This window comes from Mastigoproctus giganteus, chromosome 8 (genome assembly GCF_048544385.1).
Source record: "Mastigoproctus giganteus isolate SK-2022 chromosome 8, ASM4854438v1, whole genome shotgun sequence".
NCBI lineage: Eukaryota > Metazoa > Arthropoda > Arachnida > Uropygi > Thelyphonidae > Mastigoproctus > Mastigoproctus giganteus.
In genome coordinates this window covers 125,367,079-125,380,601 of record NC_143582.1, presented here as the reverse complement: position 1 = coordinate 125,380,601, position 13,523 = coordinate 125,367,079, and the positions used below count along the sequence as shown (strand labels likewise).

At 40.2% G+C, this 13,523-nt stretch overlaps 1 protein-coding gene across 2 annotated transcripts in view; it reads left to right on the top strand.

Annotated features, from left to right (window-relative positions):
- The window catches only part of LOC150081802 (SEC14-like protein 2), a 99,049-nt gene that overhangs the window by 47,625 nt on the left and 37,901 nt on the right, over positions 1 to 13,523 (top strand). For both annotated transcript variants that reach the window (XM_090379681.1, XM_090379682.1), the window contains exon 8: positions 2,429 to 2,507. In XM_090379681.1, the coding sequence (XP_090235807.1) occupies positions 2,429 to 2,507 (79 nt within the window). The remainder of the gene's footprint in view (positions 1 to 2,428; positions 2,508 to 13,523) is intronic.

Here is a 13,523-nt window from a genome sequence, read left to right as displayed (position 1 = left end):
GCCGCAAAAATAAAGCTCACTGTTGAGAAAGAAGGCAGAGCCTTCGAAAGCTTCAGATTTTAGCGATTTTAATTTCTGTATATTTTATATGTTTTTTTTTTTGTAAATAGTAATTTATTGTAAATTAGTAATACCAGTTATTAAACTATTAATTTTGTTCCTTGTTTTATTATTTCAACGCAAGGTTAGTGTAAACTACTAAAAATTTATATTATAAATATGCTCAATCCCAGAGGCCTATTTCAAGAATGTACAAGAAACGTTTAAAGGAAAAGATAACTATTCAGTAGGGTTTTTTTTTTTTTTTGCATCCATTCATCAAAGTATGGTTCCTGCATGCCAACAGGGATTCTTTCTAGAAAGTTCCAAATTTTCTGTGATCTTTAATATGTAAATTATCATGTGATTATTCAAATATCACAACGAATTCATCTGGGCTCTTAGTACAACGCCTAAATTAACGCAACTGAAAACTTTCTTTATTCCTTATATTATCCTTATACATATACTATTCCTTAAACCAGAATGTCGTGCAAATATATTACTTAAAAACAGTTTGGCTTATGAAAATTGTACTGCCAACAGTACAAAGTTCTGAGCCAGAGGTCTCGAATTTAACACAAATTCATACGCTACCAGCAAAAATACAGACCGTAACATTTAATTGCGTAACACTTAGCTGCATACAACACTTATTTGCATTAAAAAAAAAAAAATCACAAAAAAGCCATTTCTTATGTTTCTATTACAAATTTGTCCGGTTAATTATATAACGCTTATTCGCATATAACGCCTTTTTGAATACCCAATCCGAATCGAATTTCGCATTTTCTAACACCTGAAAAGGTTAATTAAATACGGTAGTTCCTTTTTCTAGCTTCCCAAAATGAAACACTGTGGAAACACTATGGACTGTGGAATATCACAATTGCAATGTCGCGAATCGAAACAAATTAGGAGGCAATCGTGGATCAATTCATAGGAAATGCTAATCCGAACAAGAAACGACAAAGAGAATCAACTAAATATGATGTCAAAGAAACTATTTCGTCGGTACACCAAAGCCCGTGCTCTTAAAGCACTCCAATTTCCAGGCCACTCCTCCTCGAAGAAGCAGAAGCTTTAGCTAAGCAACTGATGTGCAAGGAACTTTTAATCGACAAAGGATTCAATGATGGTGTCAGCGCGGAATGATTCAGTTCAAAAAACCACAATGAATAGGAAACTCACAACAAGGAGGCAGCGGAGCATTAGCTGCGCTATGTTTGGCCTGACAACAATGAGCACTACAAAACAGAGACCATCTATACTTCTGATGAAACGGGAGTCTATTACCCAGCCCTCCCGGACGGTGATCTCGAGTCCGAAATGAAAAACGAACTGGAGCCAAGGTGAACAAAGAAAGAATAACAGCCCTCGTTGCATGCATCTGGACAGGAACGAATAAAATAAAGATGCTCATCATAGGTAAATCAGCCACCCCAGTATGCCTGCGTGTCAATCAGTGAAATACGCATCCAACTGCAGTGCCGTGATGACCTCTTCTACATTTAAACAGTTACTCATAGAAATTGAAAAAGACACGGGTAGGCGAAAGGTATTGTCTCCTGGTAGATAACTGCGCATTCCACAAAACTGATATTAAGATCCAAGCCGTGGAAATTGTTTTCTTCTCCAAAATATGACCAGCTCCATACAACCATTAGATCAAGGAATTATTAAAATTTAAAAAAAACTATTACTATGATGAAAAGGACTATTTGTCACGTTAACAGTGGAAAATTCGATAGCGCACCAAAACTTGCAAAGTCCATTACACTGCTTGATGCTTTCGGATTTAACTAGAGTCCAATGTATGGACTCTCGTTAAATCTGAAACAATCCAGAATTGTTTTATATCCAGCCTCACTGCTGGTAGATGGGAAATTTCTGAGGGATTTTCGAAGGAGGACGTGTCCGAAAACATGGATGAAGTGTGCAAAAGATACACAGAGGTAAATGGCGACGCACGAGCAGAAGGGGAATCACGGATAAAGAATTATGTGCTGGTCTTGGAAACAAGGAAAAAAAAATCACTATGCCCACTCTAGGGAAAATATTCATACTGCCTTACACGTGCAGCTTTCGTGTCCATGTAGGCACATGCCCATGATCCTGTAAGGTCTGCCCCTATAATCGCATATATTATTTTGAAAAAATCGCTACGCAATTAAGCGTTACAGTTTGTATTTATAACCGGGGTGCAGAACCTTGTAGGGCCGCCTGCATATGTTAACAACAAATAGCACCCCCGTCCCTTGTCCATTTGCTTGGCAGGTGATAACAAAGGGGTTGCTGGCACGTGATAACATTAAATTTAGAATACAGATATTAATTTTCAATGTGTTAGGTATATTAAAATCGATTTTTTATTTTTATTTTATTGCAGTGTGGAAGAAGGATAGATAAAATATGTTATATATTAGACCTTCAAGATATAAGGATAAGAGACTGGGTAACAAGATCAGGTAACTGTCGCTAGCAGTGCTTCTCTTTTTGAAATTATTTTTATTATTTTTCTGTGATAACTATTGTTTCCTGATTTTTGAAATATAAGCTATTATAAAATCGATTAATTTTGTTATTAATAATATAAACTGACAAAATGAAATCCTATCATTAGTCAGTAACATAAAGGAGCAGTTTTGCAGCCAACGAAAAATGAAAACGTTATCTGGACGGTTTATTATGAACATCGATGTTTGAACTATAAGCAGCATTGTGTGCATATACTCTGTGCTGCCACTTTATTAGGTACACCCCTCCAGTGCACACAGATGGTTTGTCCCACAACGTTGCAAGTAACATGACCACAGTTGTGGATATAAATGCAGCAGAATAACCTTTCTAGTATCAGTTAAGTGTACAAACCGTAACAAGAATGGAGAAAAGGAATGATCTAACGGACTTCGAACGTGGCATGGTAGTAGGTGCAAGACGTGCTAGGCAAAGCATCTCTGAAACGGAAGTTCTCCTGAACTTTTCACGCACCACAGTTTCAAGGGTGTATCAAGAATGGTGCAACGAACATTCCTCAAAGAGGAATGGTTGTCATGCTCGTTCAGTAGGCACTACAACAGAAAAGACAGCTTGCACTTGTGTCATTAGAATCTTTGAAAAACTGTTCGACTACTGTGATTAGAGACTTTGACGAAAAGAAAACGAACGAAAAACATCTGTGAACAGTCGCAACCAGCCAGAAATGTATGATGATGGAGCCAGATATTCGAAGTCTGGTGCCGATTATGAATGAAATCGTTGATAAAAACGTGACATAACGCGCACGGTGTGAAGAACCCTATCAAAAATGCACAGCGGAATGCACCAACTGAAAATTACGGCTGTGTTGGTGGCAAGAACGCAAACAGCGAAAAATTCAACAAGGCCTCATTTGCGCTATTTAGTACCGATGGCATTGAACCATTCAATTTTGATAGTACAGGCTGCTGGACGAAGACTAATGTTGTGAAGAATGTTTCCGTGTTCTCTTGGTCTCCTGATCCTAGGACACTATGAACGCCAGAACTTATCTGAACATCGTTGCGGATCGAGTACACCCAGTGATGTTACATGTTTGCGCCTATGGACAGGGGTAGTTCCTAGGTGACAATGTAACCATCCATCGAGCGAAATGTGCGAAAGAGTAGTTTGAGGAACACGAAAGAAGACATTAAGCATTAGTTATGACAACTCTAATCCTGCGATCTTAATGTCCCATTCAGCATCTGGAGGACGAACTGGTGCGGGAGGGACGTGTTCGTCAGCGCAACCCTCTGGCCACGTTGCACCGGAAGTAAAGACAATTTTGTTACATTTTAACGGTTCAATATTCCTCGAGTAGCCCTCGCGGGTAGCAGTGCATATATGCACCGTCCTCTTCGCTCCGGATGGAAAAAGCCCGGGTTCGAATACCGGAACTGATGCTAGGAATTTTTATGGGTGTTTTTGACAACGTGATTGAGTTAGTCGCTCAGGATTCTAATGACATGATTTTTTTCCTCCCGGAAACTCGGGTTTCCCGTACAGCAAATTGGCAAATCGACCACCGAACACACTTATTTTACAGACATAATGTATAAACGACGCAATATGGTCTTAGTTGCTGATACGCCTAAAATCCTAGAACAACAACAACAGTTCTCGTGTCATTTTTTTTTTTTTTTTTTTTTTAATTTTAAACGTTAAGAGTTTAAACCATATATTTACCCATCCAAACCGAATATTATCAAATTTATTTTCGACCAATAAGTTATTTCCCCATTAATAGCCTACGGAGAGAATTTTTGAAGCACGCATGCACGAAACTGCTTTGACTTTGTTCTAGATTCGGTAAGAATCACTTTTTAATTTTCTACGATCTTTCAAGTGTATTATTCAAGCATCACACCGAATTATGTGCGAGCGAAATAAAAACGCAATAGTACTAAAATACAATAATTCTACATCAGTATTGTACAATAATCTTTAATCCTGATCACTTTACACAATGAACACACCTGCCAACTTTTGAGTTTCGAAAAGTTTGAGATCGGATAACTGTAAACAAAGAAGGTTTTGACCAAAACAGCCAGAAAATGAAGCTATTCATTCATCAAAAGAAAAAGCGCTAAAGCAAAATAGATTTTTTCGGAAAAATCAGCAGGTTTTTCAAAGGTCATAGAATTGTAGAAATGAAATTTCGCTGACACCATGTACACTTTATAACAAAATACAGCCACAGTATTATTTACCAGTACATGCTTTCAAATATTAGCTGGCCTAGATTTTTTTTTGTCCGTGAATTTCTGTTTGATATTAACTGATTATAACTGCTTGAAGAAAGATCCTGTTGCAGATTTTCCCTCTTCAAAAATGTCGAATCAAAGTTGTTTTTATAACGATGCCCCGGTGCCGAGATCATTTCCAGAGCTTCACCAGAAAGAGATCTGAACTGAATTGAGTTTTTATTTTTCTCACCTGGTTCGATATCCTCTCACACTTATAACTGTTTAAACCCAAGCATGACTTCGGATAATCTGCAACATTTGAAGCATCCTTGTGCATTTCAGTTCACCAAATGAAGGATCACTGTACATTCTTTCTACTTTTATAATAGCGTCTGGTAGATACTCACAGTGACACTAACAGAACAGACCCCCGAAACATCTATTGCTTCAGCTATTTCTCTACCTTTAACGACGCCAAGAAGTACTACAAACTTGTCAACAAAACGATGCCCTGCAAATTGAAAGTTCTGCTATTACAGCCATTTATACGGAATCATTTTTCAACCGGAACTTGTAGTCACACGCAGCAATAAAGTATTTCCTGAAATAAAGAACAGAATCTTTGATGGTAGAAATGCGTCATGACTAAGTCAGAATTGTCCTTCTTGTTTATTATTATTATCAACAGTTTATTCCCATAAGGAAACCACCCCGAGACGGCAAAGTGGCAAGAGGTTTAATCTGTTATAGTAATCAATTTCCAAATTGGAAGTGGAAGATTTAAAAACTGTTGGTATAATAAATTTGAACAAAACATTCTTCGCCATACCTAAGGATAAAAGCCTCATATTTGGCGCACTGTGGCCACAGATGCCGATGCGCCTAATAAATCCCCAAACAAACAAGCTATATTCAGATTTTTAAACGTTGGCGTAACACACAATTTTTTTTTTAATGCCATGCCAACTTAAGTTTATTCAAGACAGAATAATTTTAAGTTGAAGATAACACGCCTAGAGTTAGCAGCTTCCTTATGATTGCTCTCATTGGAAGTTTGTTATTTTTATTTATTATTTTATTTTCTTGAGGAGTTCATTCATCTGCTTTCTTTCAAAACTCCTTTAGGATCACACACATGATCCAAAGTCAATCAACTAACTCGTGTTCAAATACAAAATTCTCCTACTTTACAATTTGGTTACTGCGAAAACTTCGATTTTCTCGCCACTTCTAACCTGGCACCTCCGTAGCCAGGAGCAGCAGTGCGTAGCACACGCTTCTTGATTAGACCGGGGTTCGATCCCGTCACCACCAAATACGAAAAGGTCAGGGAATGATATGGCCTTAGTTGCTAATGCTCCTAAAATCCAAATAACAACTTATAACCTTTTCTTCAAACACAGTGGCAGCCATTGTTCTACCAGCTTACCCAAATGTATACCGAAAGGAAGCCAATACATGTGCTTCATTCAATCCGGCTATTGCCTGTTTTATTTCAGAGCATACATTAATTGAAACTGTTTAAATCTATATTTTCTTTGAGCACTTCTTTCTACGTAGTAACAGATGTCCACCAAGTATTCATCCCATTTCACAGGAAGGCATACAACATATTATCATCAAGCGTTAATCTTCTCTTTTAGTACCCTTTCCACTCCACTTTTCAAACTTACCATAACACGCACATTATCTACACTAAATGCAAGACACATTTTTCAGAGTCATCTCTGCCCCTTCTTTCTCTCTCTGCAAAATCTCGCTACACGAGCCTGCTGTTTTTTGTTCTTCCACGCCGTATGATTGGCACAAAGCTCACAAAACGACGATGTTCTATGATTAACGATGCGAATAAACATTCGACCTTGTAACAACATCACTAATAGCATTAACAATCGACCATCCGCTGGTTAAAAGCAAATTTTCTCACACCTATTCTGCATCTGTCTTTCCTCAATTTGAATTTATGTCCCCTCAGATTCGTAATCTGAGCAAGAGGAAGAATCCTATCAGCACTGAGAGGATTAACCCATCCAAGGCCTTAACTCCACACGCTGAAATTTGCAGGACTTAAGTCTTTCTTGGTAAGAGCACCCCCGTTTGCTCCCCCCACTAATCTCGTTGCCCTTCTCTGTACTCGTTCCAGCAACTACGTCTTTCCTAAAATGAGGCCTCCAGACCTGCATGCAGTACTCAAAGTGTGGCCTGACCATTGCCTTATGCAAAAATAATAATCACCTCCTTATCCCTGCTAGAAAAATTTCTGTATATCGTTGACAAGACCTCATGAGAGGGGGAGAGAATCTCTCTCTCTCTCTCTCTCTCTCTCTCTCTCTCTCTCTCTCTCTCTCTCTCTCTTTATTTATTTATTTTTTTAATACGCCACAGGAATCTCTCTCTCTCTTTCTTTTTTTTTTTTTTTTTAATACGCCACGGGAACCCCTCTCTCTCCCTTCCTTTTTTTTTCCCTCTGGAGTGGGCCCCTAGAGGAATCTGGTCCACCTTTTGGGAACATCAGGTGGGGCAGAGTCTTCAATTGAGACATCACAAGCACTGTTGGGACTGGCCCACCTTTCCGTGGTGTGGACGAGTACCCAGAATCATCTGTCCAGGTGACTGATGCTTCTGGGTAGCTAAGAGGGCAGAACAGAACAACAGAACGCAGATAACACACACAAACCTCCGTCACACACATATCTGATCCATTTGTAGTGATACTGTTCTTCACAGAAATACGAAGCGGAGATGGACTGACGTTCAAGGAGTCGCCCCTTACAAAAACACATATCCAATCCAAGTGCAAGTGAGGAAGAACAGTGCACCCCAGTTTTGCGATGACCTCCTTCGTGTGCAGACTAGTGTGGAGTCGTGCGTTGTCATGGAGAAGAAGAACTTCAACTTCATTAAGGTTTTTATTCAGTAGAACTCTACGGATGCAGGGTTCCAACTTTTCAACATTTCAATCTGAGTTTATTGTGCTGCCACGCTCCAAGAAGTCCACAAGCAAGACCCCATCTTTGTCTCAAAACATTGTCGCCATGACTTTACTGACAGAAGGCTGTCTTTTGAACTTCTTGCGCGGTAGGAATTTTGATTGTGCCACTCCATCAACTGTCTCTTTATTTCAGGGTCATAATGGTGGACCCAAGTTGTATCACCTGTGACTATACGTGAAAGAACAATCTCTCCTTCACTCTCTAGTGCTGAAGAAGTTCCGTACAGTTGACTTTCCGGCTTCTTTGTGGTTCACGTGCCAGCATTTTCGGGACACACCTGGCGCAAACCTTGTTGTAGCCTAGTTCCTTTATGATGGTTACCCCAGGAGGTTTCCCTATACCTACTGCATTGCACAGTTTGCGTGTTGTGGTGTGGCGGTCCTCTTTAATCAGCACATCGATCCGGCTATTGTTGTTGACGTTACCGGCCGGCCGCTTTGGGGCTTGTCAACAATGTCACTTTCCCCAGGTCACTCAAGAGCTGCGTTAGAGGTCCTCGCAAATCGGGCCCTGACCACTCTCCAAGAATGGGCAAACCGAAATCAACTCAAAATATCCTCCACAAAAACAAACTCCATCCTACTAAAGGGACGCCTTGATCTTAGGCGGCCTCCGCAAATAAAAATTGGGCAGGAAACAATCAAATTCTCCAACCAACTGAAATACCTAGGCGTGATATTGGACCAAAAACTGTCATTTCAGGACCATCTGAAATATCTCCGTAAAAAAATAAGACGCTACGCAGCAATGGTTGCCAGGGTCACGCGTAAAGAATGGGGCTTAAAAAAGCGAGTCCTCAAACTGTTCTACAAAGCTATCTTCACTCCGATCGTCACCTACGCATCCGGCGCATGGTTTCAAAAAACTACAACAGCAGTAAACAGACGTATCACGGACCAAATTCACAGATCCATCCTCCTAACCATCACTCGCGCTTGCCGCACGGTGAGCACCCACGCCCTGCAAGTGCTCGCAGGCACTCTCCCGCTGGACCTAGAAATCATACAACGCGGCCTACTATACTACCTAGACAAAGGCACCCCACAGACTTTTCTGGGGTTCACTATTGACCTAACCAGCAACAGAAATGTGGAAAAGAAGAGGGTACAAACTCACCTGCAGCAGGCATGGCAGGAAAGGGGGAGCAACTCTCAAAAGGGAGAGATCACAAAGAAATTTCTACCCAATATTGAACAAAACTACCCAACCTCACCCAACTGGTTCTCCCCAGGTCTACAAGCAACGTACCTCTTAACTGGACACGGAGCAATTAATGCCAAACTGTCTCTACTTGGGATTCAGGTTGATCCAACTTGCACTTGCGGGGGGCTGGAGAGCTGGCAGCACCTAATGTATGACTGCAGGCTCTATGAAGACCTACGTGGTGTTTTACTCACCAGAATCCACTACTTACCACAGGGACAAGAACATCACCTCCTAGACACAAAGGAGGAGTATCAAGCCTTCTCGGATTATGCACAGGCACTGTTCACGAGGAGGAGGAGGAGGACGAGGAGAAACCAAATGGCCGCAGCCCACAACCCACTACCATTATAACCAAAGAACATCTGTTCTTCAGCTCACCGGGCTCCCTTGCCTGGTGCCTTTCCACCCCCTCCCCTGCGCCGGTGGTGGGACAGTTCCCCCGGCGCCCCCTACTTTCTCCTGGTGAGGCATGGGCATGCCTCACTGACTTCTGGGGTTGCCTACTCTATCATCCCCATATTTCTGCCTTAACCCCCCCCCAGTCGTCAGTCTCCCACCCACTCTATCTTTATGCTAGCGAATGTCCCACACACAAAAACGTAATTATGTCAAAATTCCCATTCGTCCATTCTTTCGGCCTTTATTATGCAAGCATTATCCCCCTCACCTAACGATCATCAAACCGACGATGATGGATATATGTCTCTGTCTGTACGTACGTGCATATAAAAGAGCGCGCGCGTTTTTTTTTTTTTTTTTAAGGTCCTAACCTCTGAAATCTCAGGAAATTAGGTGGCAGGATCTGCCAGAGTGAAACTAAAACTACTGGGTTCCTGGTCTGCCTCCACGGGGCGAAGGTGGGGCAACGTTGGGCCTCAGCAGGGGTCCAGCGGCTAAACGACCAGATGAACAACGGTACACGACATCATACAGATACAAAGCCCACACACTTTTAAATCTCTGGCATTTCCCAGTGAACTGTTACACCCACAATGAAAGCAACACGGAGATGGGGGAAACCCCTGGTGCCGTCTGACACTAAATACACCTTACACCTTTCCCCAGGTCGATCGTATCTTCGGTTTATTGTGATTAAACGGATTGTAATTTTGAGTGATTTAACTGTGGAAGAGTTTCTTTAGGAGTTATTAATAGTTTCAAGGTGAAATATTAGTAGCTTTTGTGATATAGCTATTTGGTTAAGTGAGTGTGGTTTACCACATCGGCAGAGCCAATATGGCTGCCATGTGGCAACGATCGTCGTCGGCGAATCCGTAGTTTCCGCTGATAGATCAAGAAAGTTACTGTAAGTACAAATAATATTGTTGCGTTGAACCTAAAAGGAACAGTTCAAGAACACAGGATTTAGAAGTTTGAATTATTGAAAAACTGTAGTTGTTTTTACTAATACATTTGGAAGTTGCTTATTTAATACTACTAATATTAATCTATTTGCTAGTTTTTGATATCAAAGAATTATGGAAGATAGAAATCCTAACGGTAAACGATCTTTAGACAGACCCAGCGGGGAGGGAGAGAATACTTCACCCGTACTTCCACCTAAAATTCCTTAATCTCGTGGCGATATACGAAGGTTAGGTGAGTTTGTTTATTCTAAAAGTATTGGTCACGCGCAGTTAAGATCAGCGACTCAGTTAGTAAGAGAGCAAAGCACAGGTGATGAGTTAATTGAAGTGGAGGGGGATTGGGCCTATTCCCACCCCTGTTTTGAATACTGATTCAAGTACAATGACTGATGAATGTGAAAATTACGCAAGAACAATAACTGATGAGTGATAATATTCAAGATGCGTCCTCTGTATATGCGGTCATTTCTAAAATGCGAAAAGATATCCCAAGTTTTCTTTTCGGAGAGGCTAATAAGGTGACTAAAAAAAATGGGGATATCATTATGGACAAATGGTGTAATTTGGAGACTGTAACAACTACACTTATTGATAGAAAATGAGAGATTAAAAGCCATTAATGAGGAAATTGATAAAAGAGCACAACTGCTACAAACAGTGTTACAAACTTTATCTGTGGTCTCTGGTAAACACATTGAACAGGGTGAAGGGAAGAACATACCAAAGCCAGATGTAGATACAGATGAGTTTCTGACGGATAGATTACATACACAAGAGCCTGCGCGTACCTATGATGATACTATGAGGGGTACTACTGAGAAGGGTGTTTCTTCTAGTGATGTTATTAAATCATCTAATAATTAGAGCTTCAGATACTAGTGACTTGAAAACAAGTTCTGATGTGAAAAATGTAGTTTCTACAACTCTTAAAAATGATTTGAAGAAAGTAAAATATTTGCGACTTGTTCCTAATCGAGGAGTCGTTGTGGAAGCAGCTACGAAATCAGATTTGGACTGCTTAACTTCTACGGCGGCGTTTTCCGAAGCTGGAGTGATCACTGGCGTTCCTCGTAAAGGTAATCCATCAGTCATAACTTATGCTGTCCCACGGGATCTTTCAAAGGACGATATTGTGGATAATTTTTATAACAAGAATTTGGTAGATTATGGTTTCACATTGGAAGAAGTGAAGCAACAAACCGTTTTTCGTTTTACTACTCAGGCCAGGTCGTCATCACTAGTTATATATATATATTGGGTTGTTAGCTTCTCACCTTAAATTTATAAATATGTGTCCTCGCTGGACAGGTTGTTTTTGACTTGGAGTTCTCATAAGCACCGTCCTTACACGATAGTCACTAAATATTATCTGTGTCTTGGGTACGGACATACCACCCAATATTGTTCGCATGAGTCTCCGTCTTGTGGACATTGTGCTTGAAGTGGACACGTATTTAATGAGTGTCCATTTAAGGAAGAGCCACCTAGTCGTATCAACTGTAAGAGACGAAGGAAGGAAGGAAGGAATATCAGCACTCGGTAAGGGACGGTACATGTCCCGAGTACTTACGGGCATTGCAGACGGCACAATTAAGGACCGCCAATGAATAATAGTTATAATAATATCAATACAAGTTTTATTCCCGGAGATGGAGCTAATCTCATTTTCTTGCTGATTCTCCCGCGTCTTTGCTTGCTGGTATTAGGATTATGCAAATTAATGGTCAGCGTTCTAGAGCAGTATCGGATGAAATTCGAATGTCTGCTGAGCAAAATGTTATTGATGTTATTGCAATTCAAGAGCCTTATACCGTTAAAGTTCAACCTGGATATACTCCAAAGGTAACGGGATTTCCACATACTGCCCGTATAATTCAATCGGTCTCCGAGGAACTTAAAACATGTATTGTGGTCTTAAATAATCAGCTTGATATCACTATAATCAATGGTTTATGCAATATAACGGCTACTTGTGTTTTTGTTGCATATTTGAATTTGAATTTTTATTTAATTTCCCTATATTTTTATCCCTCAAAAGATTTTAATTTATCCTTGAATTATCTAGAAACAGCTTTAAATTTCTTGGGTCCACCGAATGTCTTAACTTCTGACGCAAATGCTAAATCTCCACTGTGGTTCAGTAATGGAAGTGATCGACGTGGTCATATGTTGGAGGAATTTATTATTAATAACAGCTTAAATGTAATAAACCTACCTCAAGTAGTAACAACCTTTTCCAGCTCTGTTGGAGAATCAAATATTGATGTGACATTAACTAACTAATTTTCATTTTAAAGCAGTTGTTTGTGATTGGGTGGTGATTGGTGATTACTGATTGGACAACAAGTGATCATCGGGTTCTATTTTTTGTTATTACTGATTTTTCTAAACCTGGAGATCAATTTTTACTACAGCCAGCTTTAGTCAGATTTTCCATAAATCATATAAACTGAGAATTATCTGACTCCTCCATTTCTGCAGATTACCCCGAACAAGACTTTGTCTCTTCACTCTTTTACGGCTACTGGAATTACTACCTTATTATGCCAGTCATTACTTAAAGCCTCATACAAATCGGGTAGCAAGAAAAAGATTAGTTTAAAGACTTGTTCCTGGTGGATCTCAGAATTGTCTTCTTTAAGGAAAAAGGTACATCAAGCCCGTCGAAAATATAAGCGTCGACTTTCTAGACGTACCATGAGAATCTATTATAACGCCGTATTCCTTCCTGTGGCCACTTACGCTGCAGGTGTATGGTTTCACAGGGTTAGAACTGTTAAATTTCGATTTAAGTTGTCTACTATGCAACGTACAATATTATTATTTATGTTAAGAGCTTGTCGTACTGTTTCAACTTCTGCACTGCAGGTTCTTGCAGGTGTATTGCCATTGGACCTTCATTATAAGTTAAAAAAACAACTATCAACTGAATTTATGGGTTTGGTTCTGAATATTCATTCAGATGTTAAGCAAGAACGTAATCGTTTGTGGAATGAAATGATAAATCTGTGGCAGACCCGCTGGGATACGCCGTCTGTCGGATCTGTTACTAGGACTTTTTTCCCTGAGGTAACTTTTTGTGTAAAGCAGAAACCTGTTTGGTTCTCTTTAGACTTATACAGGGTGATTCGCTACCAGTGCGACAAACTTGTAGGAGGTGTAGGGGGCACAAAGACGAATCGGAATCACATAGCATTGGAGGGTCCGAAATG